At 40.5% G+C, this 21,342-nt stretch overlaps 1 protein-coding gene across 3 annotated transcripts in view; it reads right to left on the reverse strand.

The window, feature by feature from the left end:
* Nucleotides 1-21,342, reverse strand: part of FBXO9 (F-box protein 9) — a 505,156-nt gene that overhangs the window by 40,486 nt on the left and 443,328 nt on the right. For all 3 annotated transcript variants that reach the window (XM_049776907.1, XM_049776909.1, XM_049776908.1), the window contains 3 exons: nt 9,854-10,009; nt 5,405-5,462; nt 1,741-1,840 (listed from right to left, as the gene is read on the reverse strand). In XM_049776907.1, coding sequence (XP_049632864.1) covers nt 1,741-1,840; nt 5,405-5,462; nt 9,854-10,009 — 314 coding nt within the window. The remainder of the gene's footprint in view (nt 1-1,740; nt 1,841-5,404; nt 5,463-9,853; nt 10,010-21,342) is intronic.

Below are 21,342 nucleotides of genomic sequence, written 5' to 3' on the forward strand. Positions count from 1 at the left end.
TGCAAATATGGGCATTTCCCTATTGTGTATTATGGGCACTCTTGTTGAAAATAGACATGTGAATTTATTTCTTGACTATCCTATGTCTCATTGGTCTGTATTAATACCTTGATATTATTGTGATTACTGTAGCTTTGAAATATGTGTTGAAATTAGTATGTGTGCTATATTCAGTTTTGTTATTTTTCAAGATTGAATTTATTTTGTCAATTCCTAATATTTTTGTGGTTCCATTGACTTTAGAATTGCTCTTTTTTTTTTGTTTTGTTTTGCTTTTGGGTCACAACTGGCGGTGCTCAGGGGTTACTCCTGGCTGTCTGCTCAGAAATAGCTCCTGGCAGGCATGGGGAACCATATGGGACACCGGGATTCGAACCAACCACCTTTGGTCCTGGATTGGCTGCTTGCAAGGCAAACACCACTGTGCTATCTCTCCGGGCCCTGCTCTTTCTATTTCTGTAAAATACTCCCAATTGGATTATTTTGATGGGGATTTTGTGGAATCTGAGATCAAAAGGGTAGTATGAAAATTTTATTAATAAGTCTTTCAATCCATGAAAAAAAAAACCAAGTACTCATCAGTCATTTACAACAATTATTTACATTTTTCAACTTGGTCTAACAAACATTTTAATAGTTTCAACTTTTTTTTTTTTTTTTTGTGGTTTTTGGGTCACACCCGGCAGTGTTCAGGGGTTACTCCTGGCTCCATGCTTAGAAATTGCTCCTGGCAGGCATGAGGGACCATATAGGACGCCGGGATTTGAACCAATGACCTTTCTGCATGAAAGGCAAACGCCTTACCTCCATGCTATCTCTCCGGCCCCTCAAATATTTATTTATTTATTTATTTATTTATTTCGTTTTTGGGCGGCACCTGGTAATGTTCAGAAATCGCTCCTGGCTTGTGGACCATATGGGATGCTGGGGGATCAAACCGAAGTCCATTCTAGGTCACCCAAGTGCAAGACAAACGCCATACCGCTTGAGCCACGGCTTCAACCCCAATAGTTTCAACTATTTTTATAGTTTAAAAAATGTACTAGCAGCCTTAAAAATATTTTACAAAACAGACTTCCAAATAATTGGTTTAGAAAGTTTTTTTTTTAAGAGATTATGACTTCCATAGTTACTTACAATGATTTTTCAGGCACATAATGCTTCTACCTCCAATGTCAACACCCTGTGCCCCCAAAACTCAACCAATAACACCAAATTCCCTCTCACTCTCTTGACTTGATTCAGTCTTAACTATTTTTAAAACAAAACAAAAAAATTCCCTGTCTATTATTTGGTAGCTGCAATGACTAGGAGTTAAATATACTTGGTTCTAGTCACCATTATAATGCCTGGTAAAGAACTGTTGAGTCTCCCTTCATGCCTTTAAAGCAAGTCTTTTAGCACAGAGCTCCAACAATTTTAACTAAGTAAATGGATTTTAAAGTTAAAGTATGCTTTAATTTTCTTTCAATAATCACTGTTTTTTATTAAAACACATACTTTTTACACCTTTTACAACACTTTTTTTTTACAACACTTGATTTTTGTTTGAAATGTATATTTCTATATTTTAACCTTAAAACTCCCCTAGTTAACATTCCTACAACTTTATAAACAAATCTTTGTACTTAAGACTACATAACTTAACAGAATGAGCACCATGTTCTTACCATGTTAAACACAGGGCATAGAACTTTAACAAATTCTACATATTACTGTCTATCAAATTATTATACGCACTAGCTGTTTCCAACGCCATCACCATCTGGAGGCCGGGTATAAGTAATCTTGAACTCTATGTCAGGTACAAGTTGCATGGCCCTACGATAAAACTTGATGGCTAAAAGAAGAAATAAAGCTAAATTAGCTATGACCACATAATTATTTTTTATCATTTCATTTGATTACCCTTAACTGTGTTTTAATTCAAAAATTTTCTTTATATTAACAGCCAAATTCCTTTTTCCTATGTAACTGCAGTTCAGTGAACAAATATACTACTTGAAAAACTATAAACTCAGAAATCATCCTTTTTTTTTTGGATTTTGGTTTTTGGGCCACACCCAGTGACAATGAAGGATTATTCCTGGCTATGCGCTCAGAAATCGCTTCTGGCTTGGGGTAACCACATGGGATGCTGGGGGATCAAACCGTGGTCTGTCCTAGGCTAGCGTGCGCAAGGCTTGCCCCAGAAATCATCCTTTTTCTAAAAGCTGTCGTTCTATAGCAACTTAAGATGTTGTATATTTTACTCTTTCAGTCTTTCTCATCTTCTTATCCACACCTTAATGTACGTTGAATCTTAAGTAGTTGTCTTTCTTCGGGTTTTGAAAATGCAACAGTTGTTTGAAGTTCAAATAAAAACACGTTAGCCAATATTTCCAAGAATAGTTGTGGAAAGTAAATGATTCTGAAGGAATGGAATCAAAAGAAGACATTCTGACCGGAGAGATAGCACAGCGGCGTTTGCCATGCAAGCAGCCGATACAGGACCAAAGGTGGTTGGTTCGAATCCCGGTGTCCCATATGCCCCCCCCCCCCCCCCCCCCCCCCCCGTGCTTGCCAGGAGCTATTTCTGAGCAGACAGCCAGGAGTAACCCCTGAGCACTGCCGGGTGTGGCTCAAAAACAAAAACAAAAACAAAAACAAAAGAAGAAGACCTTCTGAAATGAATTCTGCAAATCCAATTTTCTTTTGTCAAACTGCATCTTATTTAAACCTGTTAGGTCTTCTGTAAATTTTCTGGCCATGTTTTTTCCAATGTAAGCTCATCAACCTTAGCCCCACCTCCACTCTCCTTGAAAAAAAAAATGCAATTCAATACTACATACTGTCCTTTTTTATTTCTCAAAGTGAATTCTTGTACTCTAAGAGGAGATGGAATTATCACAAAATAGTGAAGACTATGAAGGGATTTGACCACTTGGGCCTTTTTAACATTTCAAAGTAAAAAAATGTCATATAAATGTAGCAAATTTGAACATGTAATTTTGGATGGATAACCAAATAATTCAAACACAAACATTATTCCTAGTCCTAATTATTAGCTTAACTACAAGAGAAAAAAAAAGGCTGAAACTGCAGGGTTAATATGGTAAATAAGCTTCATCACTTAAAGCATTTTTTGTTGGATTCATGAAAGGAAGAAATAAAGGGCATTCATTTTGTGTAATTAAAATTATAGCTTAGAAAACATGTACTCAATCCTTACTCTACCCTTTTACATTCTCCTCCCCTAAAATAATTTTGCCTAGGAAAAGAACATTTGAATTTTAAAATTATTAACAGAGGCCAAAGCAATAGTACAGTAGATGGGATGCTTGCGTGGCATGCAGCCAACCCAAGTTTGATCCCTGGAAGCCCATAGGGTCCCCTGAGCAACATCAGGAGTAATTCCTGAATGCACAGCCAGGAACAACAACAAAAACAAAAACGATAAAAGCAATGTTAAGAATTCTTTTTTTTTTGGTTTTTGGCCCACACCTGGCGATGCTCAGGGGTTACTCCTGGCTGTCTGCTCAGAAATAGCTCCTGGCAGGCACGGGGGACCATATGGGACACCGGGATTCGAACCAACCACCTTTGGTCCTGGATCGGCTGCTTGCAAGGCAAATGCCGCTGTGCTATCTCTCCGGGCCCAATGTTAAGAATTCTTACGTTAAAAAAAAAATCCTTCCTTCTTCCTTCCTTCCTCCCTCCCTCCCTTCCTTCCTTCCTTCCTTCCTTCCTTCCTTCCTTCCTTCCTTCCTTCCTTCCTTCCTTCCTTCCTTCCTTCCTCCCTCCCTCCCTCCCTCCTTCCTTCCTTCCTTCCTTCCTTCCTTCCTCCCTCCCTCTCTCCTTCCTCCCTCCCTCCTTCCTTCCTTCCCTTCTTCCTTCTTTCCTTCCTCCCTTCCTCCCTCCCTCCCTCCCTCCCTCCCTCCCTCCCTCCCTCCCTTCCTTCCTTCCTTCCTTCCTTCCTTCCTTCCTTCCTTCCTTCCTTCCTTCCTTCCTTCCTTCCTTCCTTCTTCCCCCTCCCTCTCTGCCTTTCTTTCTTTTTTTGTTTTTGTGCCACACCCAGTGACACTCAGGGGTTACTCCTGGCTATGCGTTCAGAAATCGCTCCTGGCTTGTGGAAAAATATGGGATGCCAGGAGATTAAACTGCAGTCCATCCTAGGTCAGCGCATGCAAGACAAATGCCGTACCATTTGCATCACTGCTCTGGCCGCAAGAATTCTTAACTTTCTTTGGGTTTGGGAGTCATATGAGGCAACACTCAGGGTCATTTCTTCTTTTTAAATTAATTACTTGATTTAAACACCTTAATTACAAAAGTGTTTATGGTTGAGTTTCAGTCATAGAATGTATACCACCCTTCACCAGTGCACATTTCCTATCAAGGTCATTTCTGACAGTAATTAGGGAACCACACAACACTGAAGATTGAATTCAGGCCTCTTGAATGCAAAGCATGCAATTAATTAAGCTATCTCTTCCTTTTTGTTTTTCTTGTTTTGGGGCTACACTCAGTGGCATTCAGGGATAACCTGAGTTACTCAGGGTAACTCCTGGCTCCTGACAGGCTTGGGGATCGAATGTGGGTAGGCCACATGCAAGGCAAACGCTATCGCTTGGCCCATAAGCTATCTCTTCTGAGACTTTATAATGAAGAATAGGGTCAGAAATAAATGAACAAGTTGAAGTACCATTTTTGCCTATAGGAGTTTCTGGGTTTATTCTCAGCATTTCACTGTTCCCAAAACACCACTGAGAAAATGTCCTAAACATCAGTCTTAAAGTAGCCCTAATTATAATGTGTGAGGGCTGAGCCCCCCAAACCAAAAAAAGTCAATTAACAACAAATCAATAGGGGCCGGAGAGATAGCATGGAGGTAAGGCATTTGCCTTTCATGCAGAAGGTCAATGGTTCAAATCCCGGTATCCCATATGGTCCCCGAGCCCCAGGAGTGATTTCTGAGCATAGAGCCAGGAGTAACCCCTGGGCGCTGTCGGGTGTGACCCCCCCCAAAAAAAAAAACACCAAAATAACTAATAAATACTAAAACCTACATATAAAAAAAGGTTACTTTGCTCATCATACCAATATGCTAATTCCCAGAAATATTTTTTGGAAAGAAGAGGGATATTTATGTTGGTTTGTTTTTGGAACACACCCAGCCCTGGTTCATTACTCAGGACTCAGCCCCCAAAATGCTAGGGATATCATCCCACATGGAAAGCGCGTGCTCTAGCTCCTTAAAGAAGCTACCTTCACCCATTTAATTTCTTTTAAAGAATAATTTCATAATAGTGAGACTGACATTCTATATCAAATGTATCCTAGGGGGAAAATTTTTGAAACTGGTCAGTCACAAAGAGCTATTATTCAGTATTGTTATGATATGATTCAAGCCTTGAGTTTTTACCTTCATAGAGAGCCCCATTTTGTTCCTCTTCTACTGCTTTTAGGAAGAGTTCACGAGCCTACAAAATAACAGTGAAAACTATTTTTGAAATTCTGTGTTTACATGAGTACAGACAACCTTTCAACAAATAGCACTAAAACAACCAAGACCTCCATAAACTGAATAACAAACAAAATCTCTCATTTTACATAAAAAAATTAATAGTAAAAAAGGACTTTGAACTTAAAATTATTTAGGATAAAAATATAATAAGTCAAATACTGAGAATGAAGTGGAGTTTTTCATACAAGACACTCAAAATAAAGCCCATAAATGGGAAAGGTGATTATTCAGATCTCACCCAAATTAAAAACCTTTGTTCTCTGAAGCACTTGGTTAAGATGTCAAAGAAAACTTCCAAATAAGATAAAGTATTTATTTTCTCAGATTCAACAAATGATTGGTATTTTGAATATATAAGGAAACTATCCAAGTGTAACAATAAAAGCAAAGATATTTCAGAGAAGATTTAAAGATAAATAATAGCATATAAAAAGATAGTTTATCTCATTAGTCGCTAGGGAACACAAAAATCACGAGATATCATTATGCACCTATGTCATTATTGACATATTCTTGTTTGTTTTGCAGCTATATCTATGGGTGGTTTACAGCTTATTACTGGCTCTGCACCTCTGTGGTGCTTGGAATATCATACTGGGTGCAGGGGATCACATTCAGGTCAGTATAGAAGGCATACGGCCTGCTGAACTATCACTCTAACCCTTTTAACCTCTCTATTCTTAATTGCCCCAACTTAGAAATTACCCAGTTGTCTTTCAACCATTGCATAAATGAATTGGACATATCCATACCATTTAACACTACTGAGCAATAAAAAGGGAGAAATTATTCATACACAAAAACTTGGGAAACTCAGACAGAAATAAAAAGTTATCTCAGGGGCCGGAGTGATAGTACAGCGTTAGGAAGTTTGCTTTGCTAACTGCCACCCTGGAGGGACCCAGATTCAATCCCCGGCATCCTAAACGGTCCCCCAGCTTGCCAAGAGCAATTTCTGAGCATAGTGCCAGGAGTAACCTCTGAACGACACTGGGTGTGGCCCCAAAACCAAACAAACAAAAAAGTTAATCTCAAATACACATTGTATTGATTCCATTATACACCAATATAAAAATTATAGAAACAAATAACAAACTAGTAATTGCCAGTGATCATGAATGGGATTTGGCAAAGTTATGAAGCCCAAAGATAACCAAAAAAAAAAAAAGGAGGGGCCAGGAAGATTGGTCCATAAATAGGAAGCTTGTCAGAGTTAGGTGGGGAGTGCAGTTAGCCTAAAAAAGGGACCATTATGACAATGAGAGAAATGAAAGGAGGTAAAGTAATATGCTTGATACCCTCTCAGGCTTGGGGCAGGCTGGAGATGGAGGGATGCAGGAGGGAAACTGGGGACACTGGTGATGAGAAGTGTACATTGGTGAAGGAATGGGTGTTGGAACATTATATGGCTGAAACTCAATCATATGCTTATCTCACAGTGATTCAATTAAAAAATTATAAAACAGGGCCAGAGAGATAGCATGGAGGTAAGGCGTTTGCCTTGCATGCAGGACAATGGTTCACATCCGGGCATCCCATATGGTCCCCGAGCCTGCCAGGGGCAACTTCTGTGTGTAGAGCCAGGAGTAGTCTTGAGTGCTGCGGGTGTGACCCCAAAAAAAAAACAAAGAACAAAAAAATAAATAATAAAAATTATAGGGGCCGGCAAGGTGGCGCTAGAGGTAAGGTGTCTGCTTTGCAAGCGCTAGCCAAGGAAGGACCACGGTTCAATCCCCCACCCCCCCCCCCTCCCCGGGTCCCAAGCCAGGGGCAATTTCTGAGCATTTGGCCAGGAGTAACCCCTGAGCATCAAATGGGTGTGGCCCGAAAAAACAAAAAAAAATTATAAAACAAGTATAGCAAGAGGGAGTTTTGTAGTGGTAGAAGAGTCTAGTATTTTGATTGTGGTGGTAGCTACATGTAAAAAAATTGCAGAGAATTTTGGATGCATACACATAAAAAATAGTGCTTGTAGAACTAGGAAACTGAATAGGCACTGTGGGTGGGACCAACGTCTATTTTCAAATCCCTCACTGCTCCCTCTACTTATGCATGATTTCACCAGTGGACACAGGAATACCCAGTACCTGTGAGTCTAAAACTGTGTCAAATTGAAAATATGAAATAACTAAGAGGGGCCGGAGAGAAAGCATGGAGGTGGTTCGAATCCGGCATCCCATATGGTCCCCTGAGCCTGCCAGGAGCAATTTCTGAGCGTAGAGCCAGGAGTAATCCTTGAGTGCTCCTGGGTGTGACCCAAAAATCAAATAAATTAATAAATTAATAATAAAGTTAAAATAAATAAATAAGAACAATTTTCCTTATCTTGGTAATGTCAGTTATTCCAATGACAAACTGCTTATAAAAAAAAACTTGGGTGTAATGGTGTAGAGATAACAGACTACAGAAAGGGAAAAAAGTGAGTGCAATAGTGTGCTGCACCTATTTCACTACCACAAAGAATGTAAAAAACAATAGTTATAATTCTTAGGAGCTAGAGAGAGAGTATAGCGAGTTAGGCACTTCCCTTGCATGTGACATACCTGGATTTGATCCCTTGCACCCCAATGGTGCCTTGAGCAACACCAGAAGCCAGCAGTAAGCCCTGAATATTATGGGAGGTGGTCCAAACACATACCCCATTTTTTTTTTGTTTTAGTTTTTTGTTTAGGTTTTGGGTCACACCTGGCAGCGCTCAGGGGTTACTCTTGGATCTACGCTCAGAAATTGCTCCTGGCAGGCTCGGGGACCATATAGGATGCCAGGATTTGAACCACCATCCTTCTGCATGCAAGGCAAATGCCCTACCTCCATGCTATCTCTCCAGCCCCTAGACATTCAATCTTAATCGAAAAATTTAACCAAACATTGGTGTCAAGGTAAGGGATTGATTCAGTGGAAATGTAACTGTACATGCTTTTTTTTTAAACTTAAATACCATAGTTAAAAGACTGTTCACAATAGTTTTTTTCCACAGATAAAGTTGGTCATGATTGAGTTAGTCATACAATGTACGATAATCTTCACCAGTGTACTCTGTCTGTCACCAATGTCCCCAGTTTCCCCTCTGATCCTCCCTAATGCCCTCTTTCTTCCCACCAATCCTCCTCTGCCTGCCTCTGGAGCAGGCATTTTACTTCACTTTATCTTTCTTTTTTTTTTTTTTTTTTTTTTTTTGGTTTTTTGGGCCACACCCGGTAACGCTCAGGGGTTACTCCTGGCTATGTGCTCAGAAGTTGCTCCTGGCTTGGGGGACCATATGGGACACCGGGGGATCAAACCGCGGTCCGTCCAAGGCTAGCGCAGGCAAGGCAGGCACCTTACCTTTAGCACCACCGCCCGGCCCCACACTTTATCTTTCTTGACACTGTAGCTGGCACTACTGTTAATAAAGGGGTGCTACGCATGTCACTTTATCCCCTTTCAGTACCCAGTTCTATCCAAAATGATCAGTTCCAAGTATCACTTTCATAGTAGACCCTTCTCTACTCTACTGCACTCTCCATTCTTTGTGGCTAATCCTCATATCTATTTTTTATGGATATCATCCCCACACTATCTTTTATTTCCCTTATATCTCACAGATGAGATTTTTCTGTTTATCTCTCCCTCTGACTCATTTCACTTAGCATAATAATCTCCATGTCCAGCCATGTATAAGCACTGCTGAGATAATCTACAACAACCAAATAAAAATATAACAAAATACTGGGGCTGGAGCGATAGCACAGTGGTAGAGGTTTGCTTTGCATGCCGGACCAACCTGGCTTTGATCCCTGACATCCCATATGGTCCCCCAAGCCTTCCAGGAGTGATTTCTGAACACAGAACCAGGAGTAACCCCTGAGCACACCAGGTGTGGCTCCCAAAACAAAAATTAATACATATAAAACAACAACAACAATATATATATATATATATATATATATATATATATATATATATATTATATAACAAAATACTATAGCAAGATCTTTGGAAACAAGTTAACATTTAAAGATTCTCCCCATCCCTATACCCCCCTCTCCACTCAAATCCCTTTGGACTTCGGTTCACAAATTTAGATGCAGCAGTCTGTTACAGGCGAAGTAAATGTAGAGGATATATCAATCACCAAAGACAGAGAAGACAGTGCACTGACAGGACATAAGACCATGAACATCATTCAAAGTTCCCAGAAGTAGCAGTGAGGGATAAACTGGTATGCTCAGCAAAAATTTTCTACATTTTGAAAAATTGTATAAGCTATATATTTCCTTCATTCAATACAATATTAATGATTATGTCAACGAAAGTTGTTATGCACCCCCCAAAGTGATATCTATAGAAAATGTCCATAATACTTAACTTTTCTTCTTTTGCCAGTTCTTGCTTTCCTTTGCTGTCTGCTGCTTTCAGTAAAGAGCCTCTTGTTGCTCTGCCAGGTCGAGTTTCTAAATTGCTTGTGCCCACACCTGGGGCAAGTTCAAACATCCACTGAGCTCGGAACATCTGGAGTTGTGCCTAGTAATAGAAAATGTAAGGGATTCATCAAGAAAACGGAAGTTCACCAATGTATGGAGGAGTTACAGATTAGATAACCTGTCCTTCATGGTTCTGGAGCATTGCTGGGAGCAATCCTCAAGCACCAAGTTGGGAACAGACCGTAAGTACCACAGATGTAGCCGCAAAACCAATGGAACACAAAGAACAAAGCAACTAATACCCAGTCAATACCTTTGAACTGCTAAGAGTTGTTTTCAGCTTAAGATTTTAAAGGAACCAGAGTTGAGGAGATGGTTTAGCAGGCTGGAGCACAGATTTTGCAGCACATAGCTCCTCAAGTACCAAGGTGAGCCAGGAGTAGCCCTTGAGTACCATCAGTTGTGGCCCAAACCAAACCTCCCCCCACCCCCCAAAAAAAAGACGTTAAAAAAGCATGCAATTTTGCCTATGTGTTGTTCAATATATCTTATGGTTTTGGGTCTGATATCGAGGTATTTAATCCATTTGGATTTTACCTTCGTACATGATGTTAGCTGGGGGTCTAAATTCAATTTTTTGCAAGTGGCTATCCAGTTGTGCCAACATCACTTGTTGAAGAGGCTTTTCCTGCTCCATTTAGGATTTCCTGCTCCTTTATAAAAAATTAGGTGATTGTATGTCTGGGGAACATTTTCTGAATATTCAAGCCTATTCCACTGATCTGAGGGCCTGTCCTTATTCCAATACCATGCTGTTTTGATAACTATTGCTTTGTAGTACAGTTTAAAGTTGGGGAAAGTAATTCCTCCCATATTCTTTTTCCCAATGATTGCTTTAACTATTCTAGGGTGTTTATTGCTCCAAACGAATTTCAAAAGTGCCTGATCCACTTCTTTGAAGAATGTCATGGGTATCTTTAGAGGGATAGCATTAAATCTGTATAATGCCTTGGGGAGTATTGCCATTTTGATGATGTTAATCCTGCCAATCCATGAGCAGGTTATGCGTTTCCATTTCCGCGTGTCCTCTCTTATTTCTTGGAGCAGAGTTTTATAGTTTTCTTTGTATAGGTCCTTCACATTTTTAGTCAAGTTGATTCCAAGATATTTGAGTTTGTGTGGCACTATTGTGAATGGGGTTCTTTTCTTAATGTCCATTTCTTCCTTATTACTATTGGTGTATAGAAAGGGAAACTGCACTCTCCAAGCAAGTGAAAGCAGAGATTAACAGATGGGAATATATTAAGTTGAGAAGCTTCTGCACCTCAAAGGAAATAGTGCCCAGGATACAAGAGCCACCCACTGAGTGGGAGAAACTATTCACCCAATACCCATCAGATAAGGGGCTAATCTCCAAAATATACAAGGCACTGACAGAACTTTACAAGAAAAAAACATCTAACCCCATCAAAAAATGGGGAGAAGAAATGAACAGACACTTTGACAAAGAAGAAATACACATGGCCAAAAGACACATGAAAAAATGTTCCACATCACTAATCATCAGGGAGATGCAAATCAAAACAACGATGAGATACCACCTCACACCCCAGAGAATGGCACACATCACAAAGAATGAGAATAAACAGTGTTGGCGGGGATGTGGAGAGAAAGGAACTCTTATCCACTGCTGGTGGGAATGCCGTCTAGTTCAACCTTTATGGAAAGCCATATGGAGATTCCTCCAAAAACTGGAAATCGAGCTCCCATACGATCCAGCTATACCACTCCTAGGAATATACCCTAGGAACACAAAAATACAATACAAAAACCCCTTCCTTACACCTATATTCATTGCAGCACTATTTACCATAGCAAGACTCTGGAAACAACCAAGATGCCCTTCAACAGACGAATGGCTAAAGAAACTGTGGTACATATACACAATGGAATATTATGCAGCTGTCAGGAGAGATGAAGTCATGAAATTTTCCTATACATGGATGTACACGGAATCTATTATGCTGAGTGAAATAAGTCAGAGAGAGAGAGAAAAATGCAGAATGGTCTCACTCATCTATGGGTTTTAAGAAAAATGAAAGACACCCTTGTAGTAATAATTTTCAGACACAATAGAGAAAAGAGCTGGAAGTTCCAGCTCACCTCAGGAAGCTCACCACAAAGAGTGATGAGTTTAGTTAGGGAAATAACTACATTTTGAACTGTCCTAATAATGAGAATGTATGAGGAAAATGGAGAGCCTGTCTAGAGTACAGGCGGGGGTCGGGTGGGGCAAAGGGAGACTTGGGACATTGGTGATGGGAATGTTGCACTGGTGATGGGTGGTGTTCTTTACATGACTGAAACCCAAACACAATCATGTATGTAATTAAGGTGTTTAAATAAATTTATAAAAAAAAAAAAAAAGAAAGAAATGCTTCTTCTTCAAGTGGTGTTGGAATGACTGGTCAGCCACATGCAAAAAACAAACTCAGACCTCCATCTAACCCCATGCACAAAGGTCAACTGCAAATGGATTAAGGGCCTTGATATCAAACCCAGAACTGTAAAGTATATAGAACACATAGATAAACCACTCCATGACATTGAGACTAAAGGCATCCTAAAGAAAGAAACAGCACTCTCCAAACAAGTGGAAGTGCAGATAAACAAATGGGATTACATTAAACTGAGAAGCTTCTGCACCTCAAAAGAAATAGTGACTAGGATACAAAGAGAAACTATGGGAGAAACTATTTACCCAATATCTATCAGATAAAAGTATATCTTAGATATACTGATAGAACTTGGGGTAGGAGTGGTAGCACAGCAGTAGGGCATTTGCCCTACACATGGCTGACCCAGGACAGACACTGGTTCGATCCCCAGCATTCCATATGGTCCCAAGCCAGGACTGATTTCTGAGCACAGAGCCTGGAGTAACCCCTGAGTGCCGCTGGGTGTGGCCCAAACAAAGCAAAACAAAAGGAAACAGCAGAGTACTGACAGAACTTAACAAGTAAAAAAACACCTAACCCCTGCAAAAAATGGAGAAGAAATGAACAGACACTTTCTCAAAGAAAAAATATAAATGGCCAAAGGGCACATGGAAAAAATGCTCCACATCACTGTATAATCAGGGAGATGCAAATCTAAAAAACAATGAGGTACTATCTCACACCACAAAGATTAGCAAACATCACAAAACCAAGAACAATCAGTGCTGGGCAGAAAGAATTCTCATTCACTGCTGGTGAGAATGCTGTCTAGACCAGCCCTTCTGGAAAACAATATGGAGATTCCTCAAAAAACTGGAAATTGAGCTCCCATATGATCCAGTTATACCATTTCTAGGGATATACCCTAGGAACACAAAAACAACACAAAAATGCCTTCTGCACACCTATATACAATAGCTGGAATCTGGAAACAACCCAGATGCCTAACAAGAGATGAGTGGCTAAAGAAACTGTGGTACATTTACACAATGGAATACTATGCATACAGCTGTCAGGAAAAAAAGAAGTCATGAGCTTTTCCTATACATGGATAGACATGGAAACTATTATGCTGAGTGAAATAAGTCAGAGGGAGAGAGACAGACACAGAATAGTCTCACTCATCTGTGGGATTTAAGAAAAATAAAAGACATTATTGTAATAATACCCAGAGACAAGAGATGAAGTCTGGAAGGACCAGCCCATGATATGGAGCTCACCACAAAGAGTAGTGAGAGTAGTTATAGAAATATCTACACTAACAACTATCATGACAATGTTAATGAGTGAGAGAAGTAGAATGCCTGTCTCAAATACAGGCAGGGGCAAGGGGAGGAAGGAAATAGGGGGCATTGGTGGTGGGCACTGGTGAAATGGGGTGTTCTGTTTTACAACTGAAACCCAACTACAAACATGTTTGTAATCAAGGTGCTTAAACAAAGATATTATTTCTTTTATTTTTATTTTTTAATTAAATAATTTCTTTATTTAAACACCATGATTATAAACACAATTGTAGATGGGTTTCAATCATAACAAGAACAACCCCCTTCACCCATGCAACCTTCCCATCACCAATGCCCCCATCTTTCCCCTCCCATCCCCCACCTGCATTCGAGGCAGGTCCTCTACATCTCTCACTCACTGTGACATTGTTAGGATAATTCTCAGCATAGTTATTTCTGTAACTGCACTCATCACTCTTTGTGGTGAGCTTCATATCTTGAGCTGGTTCTTTCAGCCCTCACCTCTGGGAATTATTTCAATGTCTTTCATTTTTCTTAAAACCCATAGATAAGTGAGACTATTCTGTGTGTCTCTCTCTCCCTATGTATGTATATCTATGTATAGGAAAATTTCATGACTTCATCTCTCCTGACAGCTACATAATATTCCATTGTGTATATGTACCACAGTTTCTTTAGCCATTCATCTGTTGAAGGACATCTTGGTTATTTCCAGATCTGGCTATTGTAAAAAGTGCTGCAATGAATATAGGTGTAAGGAAAGAATTTTGGATTGGATTTTTGTGTCCCTAGGGTATATTCCTAGGAGTGGTATAGCTGGATCAAATGGGAGCTCAATTTCCAGTTTTTTGACGAATTTCATATAAACAAAGATACTATTTTGAAAAAAAAAAACTGTAACAATAATAAACACATAATGAAAAAATAAAAGACAAATAATAATGAAGCCTATTGGAAGTGGAAGTAAAAGTAAATATATAAAGAGCTAAACCAGCTACAGAGAGCAGGGCAACAGTATAGAAATACCAGCAGAAACTGCCTTCTTTTTTGGGGGGGCCAACACCCAGTAACGCTCAGAGGTTACTCCTGGCCATGCGCTCAGAAATCACACCTGGCTTGGAGGAACATATGGAACGCCAGAGAATAGAACTGCGGTCTGTTCTGGGTCAGCTGCATGCAAGGCAAATGCCCTATCCCTGCACCATTGCTCTGGTCCCTGCCTATTTTTTTTAATGCAATAAAATCAATGAAGTTCTAGTCCAGCACTGTCCAACAAAATTTTTGTGAATATGTGCTTTACAATTATGCTATAGCCACTCTCTGTTAAGCAACTGAGATTAAACTATTTTACTGGGGGCCAGTGAGGTGGCGCTAGAGGTAAGGTGTCTGCCTTGCAAGCGCTAGCCAAGGAAGGACCACGGTTCAATCCCCTGGCGTCCCATATGGTCCCCCCAAGCCAGGGGCAATTTCTGAGCACTTAGCCAGGAGTAACCCCTGAGCATCAAACGGGTGTAGACCCCAACAAAAAAAAAACTATTTTACTGATTTGTGTTTGAGTCTCCCAAGAGATGAATGGGATATTTGGGGGTGACTCCAGATGAAGCTGGTGGAATTATAGTCTCAAACTCCATACAGATTGCACCATCCATTGTCAATAATTGGCTGTCATGTATTCAATGTATATTATTACTTATTACATTATTACTTACTGCAAGTAATCAATCTTTAGCTTGCATTCCATTCTACCACAAAACTGCTATAATAGAACACTGTTGAAACCCACCCCCATTACTGAGAATATCCTGAAAGTGGAATACCTTGATCAGAGGAAATTTGTCTTTATTTTCATCCAACTGTTAGTTTGCACTCCACCCAAAAGTTGTAACTGACACTTGTATGTAAAATGCACGAGTGTTCTCAAAGTCTGGCTAGAATATTCACTATTATTGGGTTTTTTGTTTTTTCGTTTTTTGTTTTTTGGGCCACACCCAATGACGTTCAAGGGTACTCCTGGCTATGCGCTCAGAAATCGTGGCTGGTTTGGGGGTCCATATGGGATGCCAGGGATCAAACCGCGGTCCACGCATGCAAGGCAAATGCCCTACCGCTTGTGCCACTGTTCTGGCCCTATTCTTGTTTTTTAAAGAACTGATATAAGGGCCGGAGTAACAGCACAGCGGTAGGACATTTGCCTTGCATGAGGCTGATCTAGGACGAACCTTGGTTTGATCCCCAGGCGTCCCATATGGTCCCCCCGAGTCAGGAGCGATTTCTGAGCACATAGCCAGGAGTAACCCCTGAGCATCACAGGGTGTGACTCCCCCACAAAAAGAGGGCAAAAAAACCCAAACAAACCCTGATATAAATTTGCTTTTCAGAATTATGAATGATGCTAATTATTCCTTCAATGGTTAAGGGATCTTAAACCAAAAAATATATTTTTTTCCCCATCAGAGGTCAAACATAACCTTTTTTCTTATGGTACTTTTACTAATTTAGAAGACTATTATATATCCAGAATATCAGCCTCTGCTTGTTTGTGGTAGTTTTTTCTCATACTATGTCTTTTATAATATGAATTTTAAAGACTTAAGAGGTTGACCCAGTGGAAATTGTCTAAAGCAGGGGTCTTAAACTTGCGCCCATGGGCCACCAACGGCCCTCCATACAACATTTTGTGGCCCTGCCTTAGAGGAATCATTTTTTGTTTTGTTTTGTTTTAACTGTTTGGATCACACTCCCCAATGTTCAAGGCTTACTACTGAATTTGCACTCAAGGATCACCCCAACTTTGCCTCCTGCAGCCCCCAGGTAAATTGAGTTTGAGACCCCTGGTCTAAAGGGTAAGGCACCTGTCTTGTCTGCGGTGGACCTAAACAGGGTTTGAATCTCAACGGCCCCTATGGTTCCCTGAGCCTGTCAGGAGCCACTTCTGAGTGCAGGACCAGGAGGAACCCCTGAGTGCCACCCGGTATGACTCCTAAACAAACAAAGGAAAAAAGACAAAAAAAAAAAAAAAAGTCACTCTCCTTCGGGGCTGGAGAGATAGCATGGAGGTAAGGTGTTTGCCTTGCATGCAGAAGGTTGGTGGTTCAAATCCTGGCATCTCATATGGTCCCCTGAGCCAGCCAGGAGCGAGTTCTGAGCATAGAGCCAGGAACAACCCCTGAGCACTGCTGGGTGTAACCCCAAAACCAAAAAAAAAAAAAAAGAGGTTGCAGCCTATCAATCTTTAATTGAAGAGTTTTGAATCCTTTAAATGATACTGATTGACAAAGCAGAAACTGTTTTATTTGTTACAGAAAACTATTCTATTAATATTGGTATGAAAACAATTCATATAATTAGGAACATACAAATTCTTGTAACATTTCAGTTAATACTTGGAGTGAGTGAGAAATGGCTGCAGGTGGGGGTTTCCAGGCAGAGTGCTGATTGCTCTACCTGCAGAATCTCCACTGGGCTGTGCTTCTTCTGAGGAACTGAGCACCGAAAGGGAGCCCTGTCCTACCCTTCTCTGTCTTTCCTGAACTCTGGAAGCTCTCCTCAGAGCCCTGGGAAGCGAACCCCAAAGAAACTACATTTGGAAGCTACCCAGCGAACCAGAAACTGAGCACCTGAAGGGAGCCCTGTCCTACTCTTCTCTGTCTTTCCTGAACTCTGGAAGCTCTCCTCAGAGCCCTGGGAAGCGAACCCCAAAGAAACTACATTCGGGAGCTACCCAGCGAGCCAGTGAGTGAGTAAGAAATGGCTGGATGTGGGGGTCTCCAGGCAGAGTGCTGATTGCTCTACCTGCAGAGTCTCCACCTGGCTGTGCTTCTTCTGAGGAAACTGAGCACCGAAAGGGAGCCCTGTCCTACCCTTCTCTGTCTTTCCTGAACTCTGGAAGGTCTCCTCAGAGCCCTGGGAAGCGAACCCCAAAGAAACTACATTCGGAAGCTACCCAGCGAGCCAGTGACTCTCCTCAGAGTCCTGGGAAGTGAACCCCAAAAATACAGCATTCTGAAGCTGCCCAGCGAGCGAGTGAAAACTACGCCTGACCAGTGGGGCCCGACTGTGAAAAACTGTGAGTGCTGCCTGTGTGTGTCTCTCTGCTATCCTGTTGCGTAAACCTCCTGAGAGTGGGCTGAAAAGAGGCTCCAGAAGGCACTTAGCTCCACTTCGCTACGCAGCCGTGCGCTCTTTCTAAAAAAAGAACACCATCACAAGAAGAAAAAAACCACACTAAGAACTGTACTGGATCACAGAAGCAAGAATTTCTCTCCAGACTGTCTTCTCTGCTGCGTGCTTGGGCCTAAGATTTGATCCTGTGTGAGGCTTCATCCACGGAGGACTCCCCTACCTTGGAGGCAAGTCGGTCCATCCAGAAAGGGCGGAGCCAGAGAAGTGTGTTGCCTGCATCATATAACCAATGAATACCACCACAACACGTAGAAAAAGCCACAATACAAGTGTGACAATGGGGAAACAACGCAGGCCAGCATCAGACATAGAGAATGAAGATGACAATTCTGATGACCAGTTAACGACCAACCAACTAATCAATCTCTCAGATAAGGACTTTAGAGTAGCAATATGGAATATACTCAAAGAACTCAAAGAAACCATGAATAGAATAGAACAGAACACTAATAAAAATCAAGAAAATATGAAGACAGAAATCACAAAACTCCAAACTGAAATAACATGTCAAATAACAGGCCTGAAAAAATCAGTAAAGGAAGTGAATGACAAAATGGATAAGCCCTGGGACAGGGTATCAGAAGCTGAGAATAGACTTGGTGCTGTGGAAGATGAGATACATAACAATTCCATACAACAGGAGAGATTGGAAAAAAAACTTAAAACAAATGAACAGACAATGGAAAAATTAGTCAAAGAATGGGAACAGATGAAAATAGAGGTCTATGATAAGATCAACAGAAACAACTTAAGAATCATTGGAGTCCCAGAGACCCAGGAAGAAAATTTCCAGGAAGAATCAACGGTCAAGAACATCATTAAAGAGAAACTCCCAGAGCTAAAGAATATATGTGATCAAATCCTGCATGCTCGAAGAGTACCAACCAAAAGAGACCCAAGAAAAACCACCCCAAGACACATCCTAGTCACAATGACAAATCCCACAGATAGAGACAGAATTCTGAAAACAGCAAGATCAAAAGGGGAAATTACATTCAAGCAAGCATCCTTGAGATTTACAGCAGACCTGTCACCAGAAACACTAAATGCCAGAAAGCAGTGGTGGGATATTGTGACAAGACTGAATGAAATGAATGCTTCACCTAGAATACTGTACCCAGCAAAACTCACTTTCCGGTTTGACGGAAGAATACATGGTTTCACAGACAAAAAACAGCTCAGAAACTTTACAGACTCAAAACCAGTCTTAAGAGAAAAACTGAAAGACCTAATCTAAGACAAGACTGACCAAAAGACACACCAAATTTCGATATAAAGATGGCATTAAATCCCAGGACAATTCTTTCTCTCAACGTCAATGGACTAAATGCACCAGTTAAGAGACACAGAGTGGCTAAATGGATCAAAAAACTCAATCCAACCTTCTGCTGCCTACAAGAAACGCACCTGAATAGTCAGAACAAACATAGACTCAAAATAAAAGGCTGGAGAAAAGTTATCCAAGCAAACAACACCCATAAAAAAGCTGGAGTGGCCATACTAATATCAGATAATGCAAACTTTATACTCAGGAAGGTTGTAAGGGACAAAGATGGATATTTTATATTAATCAAGGGGTATGTAGAGCAGGAAGAAATAACTCTCCTAAACATATATGCACCGAATGAGGGGCCAGCAAAATATTTAAAACAACTGTTGACAAATCTGAAAAACAATATCAATAACAACACAATAATTGTGGGGGACCTCAACACTGCTTTGTCAACACTGGATAGCTCAACCAGACTGAAACCCAACAAGAATATACTAGACCTGAGGAGAGAAATGGAAGAAAGAGGCCTAGTGGATATATATAGGACACTCCATCCCCAGAAACCTGGATACACATTCTTCTCCAATGTACATGGGACATTCTCCAGGATAGACTACATGCTGGCACATAAAACATACCTCCATAATATCAAGAGGATAGAAATTTTGCAGACTACCTTCGCTGACCACAAGGCTCTGAAATTATTTGTGAATTCCAAAGGGACTCAGAAGAAAAACTTTAACACCTGGAAGTTAAACAGCCTCATACTCAATAACCAGTGGGTCTGAGACGAAATCAAGAAGGAAATCAAAAGGTTCCTGGAAACAAATGACAATAAAGACACAAACTATCAGAACTTATGGGACACAGCAAAAGCAGTACTGAGAGGAAAATTTATAGCTTTACAAGCACACATCAGGAAGGAAGAAGGAGCTTACCTGAGTAGCTTAATGACACAGCTAATAGAACTAGAAAGTACTCAACAAAAGGACCCAAAAATAGGAAGACAGAAGGAAATAACAAAGCTGAGAGCAGAAATCAACGAAGTGGAAACCCAAAAAACAATCCGAAAGATCAACGAAAGCAGAAGTTGGTTCTTTGAAAAAATAAACAAGATTGATAGACCACTGGCAAACCTAACAAAGAAAGAGAGAGAGAGGAACTTGATAACTCGTATTAGGAATGAAAAAGGAGAGATCTCTACTGATATGACAGAGATTCAAAGGGTAATCAGAAACTACTTTGAAAAACTCTATGCCACTAAAAATGAGAACCTGGAAGAAATGGATAAATTCTTGGACTCTTATAATCTTCCACGGTTGAAAGAAGAGGATGTAGCATATCTAAACACCCCCATCACCATTGATGAAATAAAAATGGTAATCAAAAGTCTGCCCAAAAACAAAAGCCCAGGCCCAGATGGATTCACTAATGAATTCTTTCAAACTTTCCAAGAGGAACTACTACCAATCCTGGCAAGACTCTTTCATGAAATTGAACAAGTGGAAACACTCCCAAATAGCTTTTATGAAGCCAACATCACCTTGATACCTAAACCAGACAGAGATGCTACGAAAAAAGAAAATTACAGACCAATATCGCTGATGAATGCAGATGCAAAGATCCTCAACAAAATCCTGGCAAATAGGATTCAATACCTCATTAAGAAGATCATCCACTACGATCAAGTAGGTTTCATCCCAGGAATGCAAGGATGGTTTAACATCCGTAAATCTATCAACATAATACACAACATCAACAACAAGAAAAATAAAAACCACATGATTATATCAATAGATGCAGAGAAAGCATTTGACAAGGTCCAACACCCATTCTTGATCAAAACTCTCAGCAAGATGGGAATGGAAGGAACCATTCTCAATATAGTTAAGGCCATCTACCACAAGCCAGTGGCAAATATTATCCTCAATGGAGAAAAACTAAAAGCCTTCCCTCTAAATTCTGGCACAAGACAAGGCTGTCCTCTCTCACCACTCCTATTCAACATAGCACTGGAAGTACTTGCTATAGCGATTAGGCAAGAAAAAGATATCAAGGGAATCCAGATAGGAAAGGAAGAAGTCAAGCTCTCACTGTTTGCAGATGACATGATGCTCTACTTAGAAAACCCTAAAGACTCTACCAAAAAGCTTCTAGAAACAATAGACTCATATAGCAAGGTGGCAGGCTACAAAATTAACACACAAAAATCAATGGCCTTTCTATACACCAA

This window comes from Suncus etruscus, chromosome 7, assembly GCF_024139225.1.
Source record: "Suncus etruscus isolate mSunEtr1 chromosome 7, mSunEtr1.pri.cur, whole genome shotgun sequence".
NCBI lineage: Eukaryota > Metazoa > Chordata > Mammalia > Eulipotyphla > Soricidae > Suncus > Suncus etruscus.